At 33.7% G+C, this 19,586-nt stretch overlaps 1 protein-coding gene, 1 long non-coding RNA gene and 1 other non-coding gene across 5 annotated transcripts; 1 reads left to right on the top strand and 2 right to left on the bottom strand.

Moving 5' to 3' along the window:
* Positions 1-3,663: 3,663 nt before the first annotated feature.
* Positions 3,664-8,457, bottom strand: LOC107962679 (protein IQ-DOMAIN 14). Of its 2 annotated transcripts, XM_016899153.2 has the most exons (4): positions 7,861-8,402; positions 5,735-5,935; positions 4,992-5,069; positions 3,664-4,770 (listed from the first exon to the last, which is right to left on the bottom strand). In XM_016899153.2, the coding sequence occupies exons 1-4, from the start codon at positions 8,206-8,208 to the stop codon at positions 4,027-4,029; spliced, it is 1,371 nt and encodes a 456-aa protein (XP_016754642.1). In that variant the 5' UTR covers positions 8,209-8,402; the 3' UTR covers positions 3,664-4,026. The 2 variants fall into 2 exon arrangements, with proteins under 2 accessions (XP_016754642.1, XP_016754643.1); XM_016899154.2 differs by lacking the exon at positions 4,992-5,069 and having other exon boundaries at positions 7,861-8,457.
* Positions 8,458-8,654: 197 nt separating this feature from the next.
* LOC107963547 (uncharacterized) lies at positions 8,655-10,391 on the top strand. 2 transcript variants are annotated; one of them, XR_001701966.2, is made up of 3 exons: positions 8,655-8,986; positions 9,218-9,293; positions 10,055-10,391. It is a non-coding gene; the product is annotated as an uncharacterized lncRNA (long non-coding RNA). The 2 variants fall into 2 exon arrangements; XR_005917222.1 differs by having other exon boundaries at positions 8,671-8,986; positions 9,218-10,391.
* Positions 10,392-13,929: 3,538 nt separating this feature from the next.
* Positions 13,930-14,035, bottom strand: LOC121220485 (small nucleolar RNA R71). Its single transcript, XR_005917686.1, has one exon. It is a non-coding gene; the product is annotated as a small nucleolar RNA R71 (small nucleolar RNA).
* Positions 14,036-19,586: the final 5,551 nt, after the last annotated feature.

Here is a 19,586-nt window from a genome sequence, read left to right as displayed (position 1 = left end):
TTTAGTTGCATGACCTTAGTCTAGGCCTATAGGGTTCTCACTTTTGTGGCATATTAGGCATGTTTTTTTCAATAGGCTGTTAATTTTCGAACCCAGATGAAGTTGGAAGCTATGAAGCTTTCTACATGTTCACTATGACACTGCACTATGGTCAATTAGAACCCAATTCTGCTTCTTTGCTTGCTTTATATGCAGCTTGAAATCGCAATCAAGTTTTTGTCGTAAAGCTGCACCATGTTCATTCTTGTAGAATCAAACCTCTGTTCAATAGGCCTAGATGATTATCCTTTGTTGCAATGTTATGTCTTAAGGTTTATGTATGCTATCTGGTTTGCTTATCCCATGCAAAAACATGGCCTTATTACATTTCGCAGCATGGGATTCACATTCTGTTGCTTGTTCATGGATTATACTACCTGTTTTTCAACCCGATTCTTATCATTTTCGTTCTTGCATCAATAATCAAATCAATCTGTTAACATGCTCAGAACCTTTTCAATGCCTCACTATGGGGTTGAAATTAATGCATAGATATCTTCTGCCTTAGCTTGATGAATACAAGGTTTGCTTAGGTCAATATATTCCCTAATGACGCAATAAATATTGCGTAACTAAGCTCTGCATGATTATTTAATTGGTTATTATTAATTAACAGCCGACTCTCTCTTTTTCTTGTAAATGTTTAATGGCAGTTGGTTAAGAACATCAAATTGGCATTAAAAATGCGGTAGAAATTTGCTTAAAAAAATCAGGTTATGGTGGTCAGACCAAACTAGTGTTCCACAAGAAGGTAATTCCTCTTCACTTATCTTTTATATCTTGCTCGGTGTTTAGTTATATAACCAAAATATCTAGAATTCTTATGTTGAATCTTCTGATACTAGTTAGTAAAGGATGTTTAGTTATTGCTATTTCTCGATACACCGAGAGAGGATCTAATATCTTATGCTGCATCTTCTGGTACTAGTTAGTAAGGAGTGTTAACTCATTTTTTCATTCTGATCATTGCTATTTCTCAAGACTCCTAGCATGTTATATAATATTAATGGCATTGTATGGTTTGAATAGGCCAAGACCACCAAGAAGATTGTGCTGAGGCTGCAATGCCAGGGTTGCAAGCATGTATCCCAGCATCCAATCAAGGTTTGTGCATTAAGAAAAACCCTTTGTTGACCAATGTGTTTGCTTGATGAGCTAATGTGTTGGTGTTTGTGTCTTGTGTTGTTGCAGAGGTGCAAGCATTTTGAAATTGGTGGCGACAAGAAAGGGAAGGGATCATCTCTTTTCTAAATGGTGTTTATTCATTTCATGTCATGTCATGTTGTTGGGAACTTTTTAAGACAGTATGGAATTCTAGTTTTTCTAATGTATTGTTTTCTGAGGGATATGGTGTTCTTTAAGCACTTAATAGGTAATGGCATCGTTTGATCTATTGTCGCCATTTGTTTTAAATACTGTATTTTAATTTAATTGTTTTTGGTAACTTCAGTAATCTCTGCTATACTTTTCATGAACGAGGAATTCAATTCAGCACTCTTGATCCATTTTAGCTCTGGAAATTGAAAGATAAATAAGATCTCAACGCAAAGCAATCTGATTAATTAAGTAAAACAGTTGGATATTTTATTTCTTTTTGTAGAGTTAGATCTTTTTGGAATTTTTTTCTCATTAAAGTTTTATTTTTTTTTTGGTTTAATTAAGTAAAATCGACGTTCAAACTTTTTGATGTTGTAAAACTATATAACATATGGATTATGATGTAGAATTTCATTTTCATCTAACATTTTCTTAATATAAGTTAATTATGTTTATGCAGAATATAATTCTCAAGTTATATTTTGATTTTAGTAAATTCATATAAGAACATTTTATTATTAAGAATTTTATGAAATTATATATCATTATTAAATTATATTTAATATTAATTATTTTAAATTGTATAAATTCATATAAGAAAAATTATTATCAATAATTTTATGAAATTAATATTATTATTAAATTATATGTAATAATAATTATTTTAAATTATACAAATTCATATAAGATAATTTATTAGTTATAATTATTTTAAATTTTATTAAATCATATATTTTAATTAAAATAGATTTAATATTAATCATTTCAAATTATCTTTTATAGTATCATATATTATGATTTGAGTAAATTCATATAAGAATATTAATTATTAAGAATTTTATTAAATTATATATTTTAATTATAATATATTTAATATATTTAATAATAATTATGTTTAAATATGATTAAATTATTTATTATTGATAATAATAATCTTATTAAAATTTAAATAACAATAACAATAATCATTTACCAAAATAAATTTATGCTAAGGGTATTCTAGTCATTTTAGTTTTTTCCATTATGCTATTACACCTCTATTCCATTCAACCAAACACAAGATTACTATTACGCCTCTATTTCATTACATTCAACCAAACAGTTGATTTGCTATTACACCTCTATTCCATTACACCTCTAATCCAATACACCTCTAATCCAAACAGTAGAAGGTGGTTTCCCCTCGTTTTCTCTAGTAGCCGGATCGTGTCTTTGTCAAAAGACTTTATTGCTTCGAGCAATTCGTGTACCTGAAATATAAAGTGAGAAAATGTATTAAAAAATTCAAAATTAAATTAAGTAAATAAAGATAAATATGGGTTACGTTTTGTTTAACGTCATTTTAAAAAAGGTTTAGTTAATCATGAAGAAAATCATGTTTTGAAAATGGATTTGTTGAATTGTGGAAGATGGAAAAGGGAAGGGCCTTGAAAAGTAATTAAACCAAGAGAAGGTTGAAAGTAAATAACAAAAATTGAAAGAACAGAATAGAGGAGTGACGCGGGAAGGGGAAAGAAAATAAGGAGTTTGATTATTCCAAAAGCTAAGTGTGTTCAATTAGTTGTAACCACTAGGTATTTATACACACTTTTAGTACTAAAATTTAGTTAAATTTTTCCTAAATGTTATCACTAAATAATTTTAAATTTAAAAATCAAATTTAAACTAGAATTTAAACTAATTATAGAGTTGTTATAATATAAAAAAATTTTCAATCTTTATCCAGTCACTTTTAAAAAAAATCTTCAACCCTTCAATTTTTATTTAGTCATTTTTGAATTTTCAATCTTTCAATCAAGCCTTCCTTTTTACTTTTTGTTCCAATTTAACCCCTTTTTGTAAGAATTTTCATTCCTCATAAGAAAAATTCAAATTTAATAACATTTTATTTGATAATTAATCAAAAATAAATATATAAAAAATACGAATTTATCTTGCTATCACTCGTTTTCAAACTTGACAGGACCAAAAGAGTATCCACACTAATTTGTTATTTGAATTGCACAATTCAACTTGATATGATCTCAAAACTCGAATTATTTATTCGATTTAACTCGAATAATTCGAATAACCCAATTCGATTAACTCAAAATTATTTTTTTTTTTTCAAATCATATCAAATTTTGCTCACCCCTAGTTTCACTTTCACTTTCGCTTGTTAGCTTCGCTTTGATTTGTTGTGGATGATAAAAGGAATGTTCTTGCTGTTCAAAATCCATATCACCATGTTATGTAGCCACTTCAGACAAGAACAAGGAGGCCATTGAGAGAAGCTGCTAATGGGTGGATATATTTAAACCCCGTGAATGCACTGTGGGAACTGAAGCTCTTTTTCATTTATTTTCAAAATAATTTCGACTTGAAAGTGATCCCATAACAGACATAATGACAAAACCATGCCAAATTGTAAAAATATTAAGACACGAACCAATCATCTGGATTAAGTTAAGAGTTCTGCTTCACAACTATATAATACAAAAATGCAATCTAAATTCACGGAGTGGGAACTGAACTGCAAAGCTTAACATGTTCAGCAAACGGCAGTCGTGTCATGCTGTTTCGGACCTGTAGACCACTGTAGATCTAAGTTCGTAACATCACAGTAAGTTAATTACAGCCCTAGCACAGCACAGCAGTGCCTAATCACACACGAGGAAATAAAAAGGGAGGTCATTGCCCTTGGTGGGCACCAGCAAGCTTATTCAAGCAATCAGATGCTAGATTATACCTGTACCTATAATCAACATGTTGAGCCGAATCTCTTTCTGAATCCCACAACCCCTGAAAGGTTCTTCTGTTAGAACCATACTTGTCAAACTCTAGTCTCTGCCTTGGGGCACTCTGAGACCGGTACTTAGCCCGGAATGATTCCGTATTAGCCATGTAATTTGGGTGACCAGAAAATCCACTTAAATAGCCCCATGAGCATTCTCTCTTTGCGAAAGGACTTCTTCTAGCACTACTTCCAGGTCTTGATGATGATGCAGAAAGTACTTGTGGGTTGTTGTCAATATCAGCAGTCCTTAAAATTGCTTTATCTTTCCTTCCAGGATGTTTCAGAGAGCTTAATGGTAAAACTTCTGCCGAAAAGTTATCTGGTATCTGATTCGAACCTTTTCCTGACTGTTTTCTAGGGGAGCCATATGCCATGTAGCTCTGGTTATAATCAAAAGCTGAGCCATGCTGAGATGTCCTAAAGTTCCGATTACATGGTGGGCAGTTCAAGTTTGGTTTCCAAGTATCTACTTCAAGGATTTTATCACTCTTCGCATCATCAGCATGCCTATGTATAAGCGGAGAATCTCTATGGTTATTCCTTAAGCTTTCTTCCATCCAATTGTCCAACCAATTCGAACCCATCCGTGCTTTCTCTAGATTGATGGTGTCCATTAGGTTTGAATTTGAACCACATCTCTGCATGAGAAAGAAGGAAAATTCGAGACTGATACGACTATCCAATTTTATAGCCAGTGCACTTAAATTCGTTATGGAGTAAGGTCCAGTGCTCAACTGATCAGGGAACCATACCTATGACTTTCAACTCATGTCTGAATCTAGTTTACCCTAACAACCCTAGCATCAAAAAGCTGAAGAATTTTGGAATCTGCAGTGCCAAACTGCTAATTAAGTAATACCTTAAGGATTGAGGACCCATCATATTTAGTACTACAAACATGAAGCTGGCATTCATCTTTTAAAGAATGTGCATGGACCTGCAAGTATATGTAGGAAAAAGTACGAAACGAACAGAGTGAACATACAGAAAAGTTATTCTCAGTAAGTTCACATACTATTCCTCCCTACTGTAAGTTATACTACACTGAAATGGTAACTTCCTTTCTATTCAAATTATAGACTCAGCTCGGTAAATTTTGTCTAGACCAGAACGACAGTCATCCATTTGACCACAACTAATCAAATTTTGTAGACTAATAGCAATCGAACTCCACTTAAAGATTTTCAAGTTAGATCAGCATAAGGCTAGGGTTGATCCTTATGCTTGAAACTCAAGCCTTTGGTCAATGACATGCCATGTTCATTCTCAAATTTTCTTTATGAAGAAGCAATTTGGAAGCCAAAAAAAAAGAAAAAAAGTTTATGTGGGTTTAATCGTGTCCTTTAAACAGTGCCTTTAGTCAATGCAATAAAGTTCAAAATAAAGTCCTCCATAAAGATACCATAACTTTAAGTTTTGGTAAAACAAGTGGTCCCTCAATATTTTAATCCATTAGTGCTTTAGAAATCATGTGAGCTTAAAGAAAGCAGACGAAATGCCATGTTTTTAGCCTAACACAAACCGCCTTCAAAATCATGTTTATATGGGAATAGAGAAATTAAAATTGTGACTGAACATCAACAAGAGTAGAGGTCTGCTTACAGCATGCCGTGAATGGGATATCTTGCAGGTTGAATAGAAAGATTTTGTCATGTAAGAACGACTAGCACGGGCTCGAGCTTGAAGTCTGACCAATGTTTGCATGCGTCTGAGCATGTCTGCTGTTTGCTTCCTCACAACGTGACCTCTCACCAGTGCTTGAAGCTTCACCAATGCTTTCAATGCCCTCAGTGCCCTCCGTGCCTAGACCAAGTGCCAGCAAAAGTAAAAGATCCAGCATCATTTCCATAAGAGACTATCCAAAACCATTCAATACCAACCAATTGACTGAATGATAACCCTTGTAAGATCTTTGCACAAGAAAAACAAAAGAAAGAAAAACAACAGACTGACATTTCTTTAGTCCTGCCAGAAGCTAAAGCATGTAATGATGCATTAGCCCAGAGATTCTAAAAAATTATTCATACCAGACCGACATCAATCCGGAAAAGAAACAGACAAATTGATAAAATCATTATCTATAGTGAAGTAACAGAAAAGAGAACAGCCTCTCCCACCTAGAGATCATACTAAATATTTCTTTTTAGTATTAACCAAGACTTTACAGCTTTCCAAAAAAGTTTAACCCTATTGTTTAATGAATAGGCATCTCAACAAAGTAACTTTGTCAATTAATTATTGCAAGCTGTGTTCATCTCATATCTTCTCCTCTAAGAACACTCCAGTTATATGGAAAACGTGAAGGAGGCCAAATGCAGTGAATAGTCATGCATGTAACACCGGGAATGCACAAGGCATGGAAAAGAAACTTTAGCTGTTCTCTTTTCTTCATGACTTTTCATTTTTTTCCCTATATCTGTGAAAATAAGGGTATGATGGCATGACCCTACTTATTAAAATGAGCATATTCGTCTCGCATAACTTTAATGTATGAGTTCAAACCTCAATAAACATTGAACCGGTGACAAATTTAAAATACAGGAATAGAATCTAAAAGAAATTCCAAAACTAACTAGCTTTCAAAGGAAAATTAATAATGAGTGATAAAGTTAATGTTATAACATATAAAAAGTAGCCATCTGAGTTGGAAGCATTATTTCAGTTTTGGTGGAATATGAAGATAAACATTATCTAGCCTGCATGTTAATAGTGAGAGATGTCTCAGAAAGCGAGCAACCAACTTTGGCCGAAAATTTCTATAGAACAACCATTTGGGCAGAAATATTTTTGTCTGAATTCTTCTAAATCTTTTAACTGCTAGTCTTTAAAAACCAGTAGGAGACATGAGGGGAAAGACCAGATGAATTTAGTCAAACAAGTCTGTTGAGTATTTCAAATGGGTTAAACTGTGTATTTATATGATATAGTTATTATTCATGGATGTGATATTGTAGATAGATGCATGTATTTTCTAGATGTGAGTTCACTTATATAGTCGTGCAAACCCACATGCGGTCTCATAGAAGAGTACCAGCATCTTATATGCAAACCCAAAGCGCACTAGGAAGCACATGACGTCACACATACTCAATATGAAGTAGAACACACGTGTGGAAGACTTCCACGTACGGCATTACAATTTTGAAGGAATAAATGGACTTTTTTTTCTTTTAAATAATAAAAATAAAGAGAGAGAGAGAAATGACGAATAAGACAGTGAAGATGGTTAGAATGGTTTTAGAGGATAACGGGGAATCGCTTCTCATCCCTGGTGAGTTGCTACTTGTGAAAGAAAAGCCTGATGGCGAAATGACCACCTTTCGTTGTCGGCGTTCGTTACTGGCCCTTTTCAACACAGCTTTTTTTTTCTTTGTTCTTGTTTCCTTCTTCTTCTTATGGGACCATCCATTCCCAGTTGAAGCCTTTGTCAAGATGGGTGTACCAAATACACTCTCAAAGCAACCTTCTAAGCATCTTTAAGCTCTAAAAATATTTTTTTTAAAAAAAGGGGGCTTTTCGAGGTGTTTTTGAAATTTATAAAGGTGCAAGAGGGCTCAAAAGAATACCAACCACAGCTCTGTTTCCAGTTGAAAAAACTAAGGAAAATAACTAACAAGAATTCTTAGCCATCATCGGCAATAAATGAACCTAAAGCCCCAATTTAGACAACGTAATAAAAAAGTTCAAGCAAGAATAAAATAAAATTTAGAACAGAAGAAAATACTAACCAGATAACCTCGAAAAGCGGACTGTATCTTAACAGCCGCTAGTTCTTGTGGGAGGCGTCGGTTGCTCCCATCGGCGCTGCCAACACCACCACTTGTCAGCCTAACAACCTCAGCCGCCGCATGCGCTGCAGCCAGAGCAGCCTCAGCTACAGCAGCAGTGGCGGCTGCTACTGCTATGGCGCGCTTGTTGGCATCCAATGTGCCATTGCATGGACCAGAAAGGGCATCAAGATGAGAAGTCGAAGACGTGGGATGGGAAGATCTGGTAAAGCTCCAACGCCTCCTGTCTTTGTCGGGGCGTTGTTGGGCAGGCTTCTTGGCGCCAAAGAGTCGCCGGAAAAGGCCCATGATTCATTGCCTGTGAACTAGACGAGCACTTGAAGGCATGGTTAATTGTAGTATAAGCATATTTTTCTTTTGTGGGTGAAAAAGAACGAGAGGAACAGAAAGGAGTTAAAAGGGAAGAGCCGGAGAAACTTGGGATTTTGTACCCAATGAAACGAACCACAATTCACAACACCCAAACGATACGCGTCCCTAAGATACCATGTATTACACGCGCCTGGGTTTGCTCAAAATTAGGGGTGAAATAGGAAAAAGTCAAAAAAAAATATTCTAATTTTAAATTATTTGAATCGAGTTAATCGAGTTATTTAAATTAATTTAATATTTTTAAATTTCAAATTTAAGTTGAGTTGAATTTTTGAATTTGATTAACTCAAATAATTCGAATAAATCGAATATCATAATATATTATTTTAAATTTTAAATTTATATTATTTAGTTTAATTAATAATTATTTTACATTTTTCTCCCCATATCCTTTTACTTCCTCTGGTCAACCGCACCATTTTCATCCTTCTTTAGTTCTTCTTCATCAGTTTATGAGGTTAGGCAAATCCCTCACCCGTTTTCGGTTTCCGTCCCTCACCACAGCTATTGCTACTGGGTGTTGTTGATATCATTGTTGTAAAATTTGTTGTTGTGGCAAAGGTTGTTGATGTTGCTGTTGTAAAACGAACTGCCCTTGGATCTTCGAAACTAGTGTTCCTTCTAGCTGCTCCGTTCTCTTCAGTCTTCACCTCGACTTTTTTGCATCTCCTTAACCTCATACCCAGCAGTCCAGGTTTGGTTATAAAACACTTTTACTTTTATTTTAGATTTGTGGGATTGTTATAGGTTCAGCTTATTACCTCTTTCACTCACGAACTAACAAATTGCAAATTTGCTCAGAAGAGCAGCAATTGACTTCTTTGTTCATTGCATTAATTTTTTTTCTTATATTTTATTATGGAAATCAAGACTTAAAGTTTAGTAATTTTTTTAATTTACTAGTTTAGCATATTGTTTTTGCTAGTCAATTTATGTAAATTCGAAGACCCTAGTTGAATCGAGGAAATCCCGATCGTCTTCTTCAATTTTCAGAATGAAAGGTAACCCCATAATTCTTTTTACTATTGTAGTTTGTTGATAAGTATCAATGTCTTTACTTTTTGCTTATTATTTAAGTTGGAATAACAACTTGGATTTGGATCCTGTTTTGAGTAAATTTTAGAATTGTGCTTAAAATAATTAATTAACTACTTTTAAGATGTTTCATCCCTAATTGATTTTGAAACAACACGAAAGTCATTTTTTAATTTAACTCAAACAAATATATTCGGTCTGATTTAAATTTCATCTCACTCGATTTGATTCGAGAAAATTTCAAATAGAGTTAGGATTATAAAATAAGATTCGTCAACTCAATCATCTCGAAATTTTTTCATTCGATTCGATTCAATCGAACACTTACCCCTACTCAACATTATGGTAAAACATGCATATTTTCCATAAACTTAGGTGTGTGCGTTTATTTTACAAAAGCTTTTGAAATCTTTTTATAATTTCCTTTTAAAAGGTAAATTGCATAAATAATCATTATAAAATTATCTTTCAATGTTTTTTTTCAATTACGGAATCATCCTTAATGTTATTAGATTGTTATAAAATAATCGTTCAATCATTAATTATTGTTAATGGAGTAATGACAAATTAGTATAATTAATTAAATTTGTCATATATTTTTCATGTATTTTGTTTCATAATTAATTTATATTTATTATATTTTATTAACAAATAAATTTGTTCTTACTCTTACAAGCCCTAACTTCATCCATTTTTATACCTATTTGTTTTTTTCCCGACATTGAAGCCATGAAAAAAGAAGAAGAAGAAAAGAAAGTAATGGAGCTATCCATTGTGATTCTAGAATGCTATTGTGGAAACCCAACTGCTTTTAAGAACTTCTTGGTCTAATAAAAATCTATGTATATTCTATTTTTGCAAAAACTATGGTTATGGGTATCACAAGCTCTATATTTCTTAGATGGTATAATCCACCTTTGACGGCTTATACAAAAGTTTATTTCATTGGGTTACTAAGAAAAGCGAAAACAATAGAGGAAAAAATGAGGAAAGAGAGAATAACGAGTGTAATGCCCTGGATTTTTTGGGAATCAAAAGAATTAGTTTTGATCCGATTTTTTAAATCGAGCTATGTATCGATATGGTACAAATGGATGGTGCTACCAAATCACTAACAAGGAAAATACCTTTAATTTATTCAAGAAATTTTAAACTTGAAAACATTTTCATAAAACTATAGAAAATATTTAAATTCTATTCAAAATGAGTTTTATGTTTTCCAAAACAAAGTTAAAAAAATCTTACAGTGTCAATTAAAGCAAAAGAACTAAGTAATTTGTAAAATATAAGAATGTTACTTAATGTCTTAAAGGTTACTTAGATCCTTAAAGAATTTTATAAGAAATTAAATAAAACCAAAAGAGTAAAGATATGTTCAACCACCACCCAGGTGGCCAAAGCTCCCGCCTAGGTGGAATTGGAGTTATTAGTTGTATTTTTGATAAAGAGTCGCTCAGGCAGCTTGAGCTATCGCTCAAGTGATAATGTAATTAATATTAATTTCGTTAAGTTATCGCTTAGACAGTAATATAACCATTTATAATTTCATACTTCCATAAACATTGTCATATCATCTCAATGGTTTACGAAAAATTATAAATCAATTTCTAGGCTCATTTAAACTCAAAATACATGGTACACCTGCACTTGAGATGAATGGCGAAGTGGAACAACTCTAAGAAAACTGAAAGGAATTTGAGTTACAAATCAATTTTACAAATATTATTCAAAACTAAGTCCTTATGTACATGCCAAAATTCCCATACCATAATAAGATTTATAGATACATAATAGCCTCTAACGAAGGATGATTCGAAGCTCCCAAGCTTTGACCTTAAATTTATTGTCGAATCTTTTACCTACTCATTTTAAATAATTGTAATACCCCTTACCGGACCCGGTCGTTGGGTCTAAGCTACGGGATGCCACATTCGTTGCCAGAGCAACTACAATCAAATATATCCAGTATTTGACCATAAACATCCAAATACGATCCTTCCATGCATAAAACATGTTATATAAATATTTTCGGGTCAAATACGAGCTTATGAAAGCTCAATACCATTTCGGGATCAACCAAGGACTAAACTGTAAAGTTTTCAAAATATCTCAGGTGGATGTCGCTGGGAACACGAAAATATACACACTTTTTCAGGCTTTTTTTAACTTAAATTCATGCAATTTCATTGTAATTCTTGTTGAAAAATATATAATAATTATAAAATAATTAAGTTGTACTTAAATTATTAACATGTTAAATTTTAATTAATTTTATAATAAATTTTGATTTATTTTCGACAGATTCGCACAAAGGGCAAAAATTGGCTCGGCAGACACTTCTAGAAGTGCCAAACCGAGAAGTGATTTTTGAAGCATCGAGGCGAATTAATTTTTCAGCCTAAGACGGTCCAAATTATGAATATCAATTCATAATATAATTAATTTTAATTTTAATCCAATTTATTTTGGGTTAAATAATTATTAATTAATTATGAAAAGAGGTCTAATTATGCTAAACTGAGAGATTGATCCAATTGAACAACTGGGCTACCCAAAACAGTCCCACATATTGACCCAATCAGCTTATTTTGCTTATTATTTGGCTTGTAAAATAGCCCTTGAAGCTTCCTTGAAATTGCATTCAAACCCCCTCCACTTATCAAGCTTTTGTAGATTTGTCCCTAACTAAATTTAGCAAGTTTGAAAGCTTCAAACTTGGCACATGTGTGGCCGGCCATGGGGGGAGTCAATGGCTGCTGATTTTTTTCTATTTTTAGTAGCCTACTTAACCTATAAATACCCCCTTTAGCTGCTTATTTGAAACACACCTCTCATCCTTTCATTCTTCACTTCTCTCTCATTTTCTCTCTTAAAAACTCTTCATTTGTTCTTCATTTTCCTTTCCTTTCCCTTGCCAATTTCCCCTCTCTGAAAAAAATACCTTCAACCACCATTGGTAGAAGCATTCAAGTGCTTGTAGAAGCCTCGGTTCAATAAGAACAAGTGGAGAACGAGGAACAGAGCAAACTAGTTAAGCTTCGGAGAAACACCAGATTTGATTCTAGTTCCCTATCCTTTAATTTTTATTGTTGTTGTTATGAACATGTTTATGAGTACTTGTTATACTGATATGTTTAATTTAATTAATATGACTTAAATTTAATTCGTGTTAGGTTGATTGCATTTCGTCCACTTAAGTTATTAAAATTGTGTTTGTGTTGTTATAGGCTTTAGTAAGTTGTTTGATTAAGTAAAATCATGATTAAGTTATTCTTGCATTATAATTGTAAGGTAACTAATGAATTAATTATTTAATCGTGTTGAAATTGTAATTAATTGACACAATACTTAATCAATGCATTTTAATATTCTAAGGTAGCTAAGGGTTAAATTAGCGACGGTATTAAACGGTATATTAGTCTTGCATAACTTGCAAGATTATTTTGATTAAACTGTTTCAAGGTAGGAATACATTGTTACTTCACTTAATCTTTTATGTGCTTATGAAGATTGATTAATTGTTTGAATTGGCATTGGAAAATGTTTAAGAGATTAGTTAATTTAATAAGTATGTATGAACAGTAGTTAGCAAATTACCAAGTTGCCGTGAATTTATTCGTAACAACATGAAAATGAGTTTAGTAATTCTAAGTTAACAAATGTAATTAATCTAACACAATTATGTCATCTTGATTAAAATCATCTTTTAAAATAGTACATTGGAACTTTTATTTTTATTTTATTTTACTTAGTTAAATTTTAGTTTTTATCACTTCCTCAAAATCAAAATATTTTTCTTCACCAAAGTGTTTTTAATTGCATTCATAAATAATTTTTTTCACAGTCCCTTTGGGTACAATAACTCGACATTTACTTGTCACTTTATTACTTTTTGCGATTGTGTACACTTGCACATTCCCATCGTTCCAATTTTTTGGCGCCGTTGACAGGGACTGTTTTAAAAGTCAATATTTGTGAATTTGTTAATTTTGCATTTTGGTTTATTTTTCTGTTCCATTTTAACTTAGTTAATTTTTTGTGTTGTTTCAGGTGTTTATGAGCATTGATCGAATCATTGATTTACTCCTTTTAGACCCTGAGATTGAAAGAACTTTTAGACAACGAAGGAGACAATCAGTTCAAAGAAGGACTGAAGAGATGAACTATGAAAATCTGAATCAAGGAAACGGAGCAAACCCTGCTCAAAATCCTATCCTTATTGCTGATGATAGGGATAGAGCTCTAAGACAGAATGCCATGCCAGTATTTCATGATCTTAATCTGGGTATTAGGAGACTCAAAATTGAGGCACAAGAATTTAAACTGAAGCCAGTCATGTTCCAGATGCTTCAGACAGTGGGCCAATTCATTGGAATGCATACTGAAGATCCTCACATTCACTTAAGATTGTTTATGGAGGTGAACGATTCTTTAAAGTTAGCCGGAGTACCCGAAGATGCACTACGATTAAAGCTGTTCCCATATTCGCTAAGGGACAGAGCTTGAGCCTGGTTGAACTCATTACTACCAAATTATATTTCCACATGGCAAGAGTTAGCAGAAAGATTCCTCATGAAGTATTTCTCGCCTAGCAAGAATGCTAAGTTGAGGAACGAGATCACTGCTTTCCAACAAATGGATGATTAGTCCTTGTATGAGGCATGGGAATGGTATAAAGATTATTACGGAAGTGCCCTCATCACGGAATCCCTCATTGCATCCAACTTGAGACATTTTATAACAGTCTCAATGCTCACACGAGGATGGTAATGGATGCTTCTGCTAAAGGTGCTCTCCTTTTTAAGTCTTATAACGAGGCTTATGAAATCATTTAGAGGATTACCAACAACAATTATTAATGGTCAACTAATCGAGTAGTGTTAGGAAGATGAGTCGCTAGAGTATATGAATTGGACGCTCTCACTTCACTTGCATCTCAGGTATCCTTAATAACACTGATGCTTAAAAATTTTACAACTAATGGGTTTAATAATTTTATAGCTCAGCCACCCAATCAATTTGAAAATATAACCTGTGTTTATTGTGAAGGACATTTGTTCGAAGAATGTCCATCAAACCCAGAATCTGTGTATTACATGGGTAATCAGAACCAAAACTGAGGAAGGCAAGGACTGCAATGCAATTTCTACAACCCATCTTGGCAAAACCACCCTAATTTCTCTTGGAGTACCCAAGGGGCTAGACCCAATAACACTTATGCCCAACCTAGATCGACCCAACCATTTGTTTTTACCCAACAAGTTTAGAAGCAACCTCAAGATGAATCCTCTAATGGCTTAGAAAACTCGTTGAAGGCATAGGTACCAAAAAAAATGATGCATTGATCCAAAGCTAAGCAGCCACATTGAAAAATTTGGAGAACTAAATGGGCCACTTTGCAACTGAGTTTAGGAACCGACCACAAGGTACTTTGCCTAGTGATACGAAAAATTTGAGAAATATGGGGAAGAGCATTGAAAAGCATTGATATTGAGGAGCGGAAAGACATTAGAGCCCAACACTGTCGAAGTTGAAGAGGAGCTAGCTGATACTCAAGACTCAATGGAAGTTCAACCGATTGTTGAAATTCTAATTTCATCAGAACTAGAATCTGCAAAATCGATAAAGTAACTTCTGAACTAGTTAATTCTGATAAACTAACAACTTCGTTAGATACAGAATTGCCACAGAAGATGAATTAACCAGTTCCAATAAAGAATCCTCCACCACCCTACCCTCAAAGACTTTAGAAGCAGAAGTAGGAAGTCCAATTCAGGAAGTTCCTAGTCATACTCAAGAAACTTCATATCAACATTCCATTGGTAGAAGAACTTGAAAAAATGTCAAATTACATTAAATTCATGAAGGATATCTTGTCTAAGAAACGAAGACTAGGAGAATTTGAGACGGTAGCCCTGGCAAAGGAATACAGTGCATATCTCCAAGACAAACTACCCTCAAAGTTGAAAGATCTGGATGTTTTACCATACCTTGCAACATTGGAGCAATATATTGTGGTAAAGCACTATGTGATTTGGGTGTAAGTATTAACTTAATGCCTATGTCCAATGCCTATGTCCATATTTAGAAAGTTGGGGATAGATGAAGTTAAACCTACTATGGTTACACTTCAATTAGCAGATCGATCCTTAGCACATCCAAAACGAAAAATCGATGATGTATTAGTACGTGTAGATAAATTTATTTTCCCTACTCACTTTATTATTCTAGACATTGAAGTAGATAAAGAGGTACCAATCATCCTAGGAAAGTCTTTCCTAGCAACTGGAAGGACCCTTATCGATGTGTGGAAGGGCGAGCTTACTATGTGTGTTCAGGACGATTAGGTAACATTTAATGTTTTTAAGTCTATGCAATTTCCTGACACACTTGATGATTTTTCTGCAGTGTTCAATTTAGAGGAATTAGTCTTGGAAAAGGAACTCAACTATGTTGAGGACCTGTTGGAGCAAATTTTGACATCAGACCCTCCAAGTGATGAGAAGGGAGAGGAATACTTAGCTTTGCTAGAAGCTAATCAAAGGGGATTTAATCTATAATCTCACTTTGAATCTTTGGATTTAGCAAGTAGAGATTACATCTAGTCGAAAGTGTCAATTGAGGAGCCACCTAAATTAGAACTGAAGGTACTTCCCTCACATTTAAAATATGTTTATTTAGGTAACGCTTCTACTTTACCTGTGATTGTTTCAGCAGAATTGATTGAAGAGCAAGAAAAGAAACTCATCCTAGTGTTGAAAAAATTCAAGAAGGCCATCGGATGGACCATAGCCGATATTCGTGGCATTAGTCTGTTTGTATGCATGCATAAGATCATCTTAGAAGATGGTGAGAATGGGACGATTGATGGAAAATGAAGATTGAACCCCATCATGAAGGACGTGGTAAAGAAAAAAATCATTAGGTGGTTAGATGCGGGTATAATTTACCCCATCTTAGACAGTTCGTGGGTAAGTTCGATCCAGTGTGTGCAAAGAAAGGAGGTATGACAATCATTGAGAATGAGAATAACAAATTAATACCGACTAGAACGGTTACGGGATAGAGACTTTGCATCGATTACCAGAAGCTGAACAAGGCGACTAGGAAAGATCACTTTCCTTTGTCGCTCTTAGACCAAATGTTGGATAGACTCACGGGGTGAAACTATTATTGTTTTCTTGATGGATACTCGGGGTATAATTAGATTATAGTAGCGCGAGAAGATCAACACAAGGCAACATTCACATGCTCGTATGGTACATTTGCATTTAAACGCATGCCATTTGGTTTATGTAATACACTTGCTACATTTCAAAGATGTATGATGTATATTTTTAGTACATGGTTAAAAAGTATTTGGAAGTATTTATAGATGATTTTTTAGTGTTTGGAGACAGTTATGATGATTGCTTAGCCAATCTAGCCAAGGTATTAAGATGATGCAAAGAAACAAACCTCGTACTCAACTGGGAAAAATGCCATTTCATGGTACGAGAAGGTATTGTTCTAGGGCATCGAATAACGAGACATGGAATCGAGATAGATAAAGCAAAGGTAGATGTTATTGAGAAACTCCCACCTCCAAGATCTATAAAGGGTGTTGGGAGCTTCTTAGGTCATGCCGGTTTCTATCGGTGATTTATTAAGGACTTCTCCAAAATTGTTAAACCATTATGCAAATTATTGGAGAAGGATTCGATGTTTAACTTTGATGAGAAGTGCTTAAGAGCTTTTAATGATATAAAGAATTGGTTAGTTTTGGCACCAATTATCGTCACACCGGATTGAGATTTTCCATTTGAACTGATGTGTGACACTAGTAACTTTGCAATAAGAGCTGTGATGGGCTAGCTAAGGAACAAAGTTTTTCATCCTATCTACTATACAAGTTGGACTCTGATTGGAGCTTAATTGAATTATACAGTAACAGAGAAAGAGTTACTTGCTATTGTGTTTTCTTTTGATAAGTTTTAATCTTATATTGTAGGTACCAAAGTGATTGTCTATACGGATCATTGGGAAATCAAGTATTTACTTGCTAAGAAAAATGCTAAGTCGAGATTGATCCGATGGGTACTTCTACCCCAGCAATTTGATCTAGAAATTCAAGATCGAAAAGGGGTAGAAAACCAAAGAGCAAATCACTTATCCAAATTAGAGCCGCAGGAAGAAAATTCTCCACTTATACCTATTTAAGAAACATTCCCAGATGAACACATACTGAAGGTAAATCATGTCCATCATACCCATTGGTTTGCTGATTTTGCTAACTATTTAGCTTATCTTTTGATGCTAATTGATAAGACATATCATCAAAAGAAAAAGTTTATTCATGATGTGAAATACTATTTTTGGGAAGAGCCATATTTGTTTAAAACATGTGCAGATCAAATGATCAAGAGATACGTGGTAGAAGATGATGTACATAAGATTTTATATCATTGTCACACAGCTCCAAGTGGGGGACACTTTGGAGGTACACGTACTGTAGCCAAAGTATTACAAGCCAGATTCTTTCGGCCAATGCTATTAAAAAATGTGTATGCTTACATAAAGAGTTGTGATCGATGCAAGAGGGTTGGAAACATTACCAACAGAAATGAGATCCTCCGAACAAACATCATTGAAGTAAAATTATTTGATGTTTGGGGTATTAATTTCTCAGTCCTTTCCCTCCGTCTTTCGGTCACAAGTACATATTGGTAGCAGTAGACTATGTGCCTAAGTGGGTTGAGGCTGAGTCATATCTGACGAACAATGCCAAGGTTGTGATGAAGTTCTTGCAGAAACATGTGTTTTCAAGGTTTAGAACCCTGAAAGCTATCATCAGTGATGAAGGGTCCCATTTTTTGAACAAATGGTTGAAATGGTTACTCGACAAACATGGAGTGAAGCACAAGGTTGCCACAGCTTACCATCAGCAGACGAATGGGCAAGCTGAAGTGGCAAACAAAGAAATCAAAGGCATACTTGAGAAAGTAGTTTGCCCGAACCAATGAGATTGGTCCAAAAGATTGGAAAATACTTTATGGGCCTACAGGACAACATACAAGACACCTTTAGGGATGTCACCTTATAGGTTGGTCATTGGGAAAGCCTGTCATCTGCCCTTGGAGTTAGAACACAAAGCTTACTGGGATCTCCAACAACTCAACTTGGATCTTAAGCTTGCTAAAGAGAAACAGATGCTTCAACTAAATGAGTTAGAAGAGTTCTGAATGTTTTCATACGAGAATGCCAAACTATTAAATGAAAGACTTAAAAGATGGCATGACAAGAACATTCGAGTTCGAGAATTTGAAGCAGGTCAGCAAGTCTTGTTATTCAATTCCAGATTAAGGTTCTTTCCAGGTAATTTGAAATCACGTTGGTCCGATCCATTTACGATTCACCAAGTTTTCCATATGGAGTTATCGAACTTCAAGGTAAGGGAAGTAATTTTTGAGTCAATGCACAATGCTTAAAACATTACTGGGGGATAAAATTGAGCGGGATGCAATCTCGTTTCATTTTATCATATATTTAACTTTTCTCATATTTCTTTTTAAATAAATGATTTAGGGTATATTTTTGGGATTAGTATGTTTAAATAAATTTTGTCTAGGAGATTGGAACTTAAGCGAGACCGCTTGTAACCCCTCTAATCTTTCCTTGGAATTGATTTTAACATAATCTTCTGAGAAATTATTCCCTAAATGGAAAAATAAATTTTTAGTTTTTCGAATAAAAGGTTCGGTTTTGATCTAAGTATTAATTGCAACTCAATTTTCTAATTTCCTTTAAGTCTAGGTACTTAAGTGAATTATTTTCAAAATTTGGTTGCTCTTTTTGTAAATATTAAAAATTAGATGTCTCTTTTTATAAATATTTTCAAAGGCATCTGAAATAAATTTTTTAATTTAATTTTAATAAATAAGATGATAATAACTAGTATATAATTATATTTATTATAATATATATTGATTATTATCAGCTTTGTATAGAATTAGGATTTGTTTAAATTTTACCATATTTTAATTAATAGTTTTTATTTCAATAAATTAATAGAAAATAATAATTTAATATGCATTATATTAATTATTAACTGTTATTAACTTTGTGTAGGATTAGAACTTAGAATATTTTAACTATTAATTTAATTCTAAGAATTCTAATTGAACTCCTACCTCTTCACTATAAATTCCAATCACCTTCTACACTTTTTCACATCACCTAAACCAATCTCCATCCTTCCCTCCAATACCCACCATCGGAAC

The sequence above is a fragment of the Gossypium hirsutum genome, chromosome D08 (genome assembly GCF_007990345.1).
Source record: "Gossypium hirsutum isolate 1008001.06 chromosome D08, Gossypium_hirsutum_v2.1, whole genome shotgun sequence".
Classification (NCBI taxonomy): Eukaryota; Viridiplantae; Streptophyta; class Magnoliopsida; order Malvales; family Malvaceae; genus Gossypium; species Gossypium hirsutum.
Note: the sequence above shows the minus strand (reverse complement) of the source record. Positions and strands in the feature narration are given on the sequence as shown.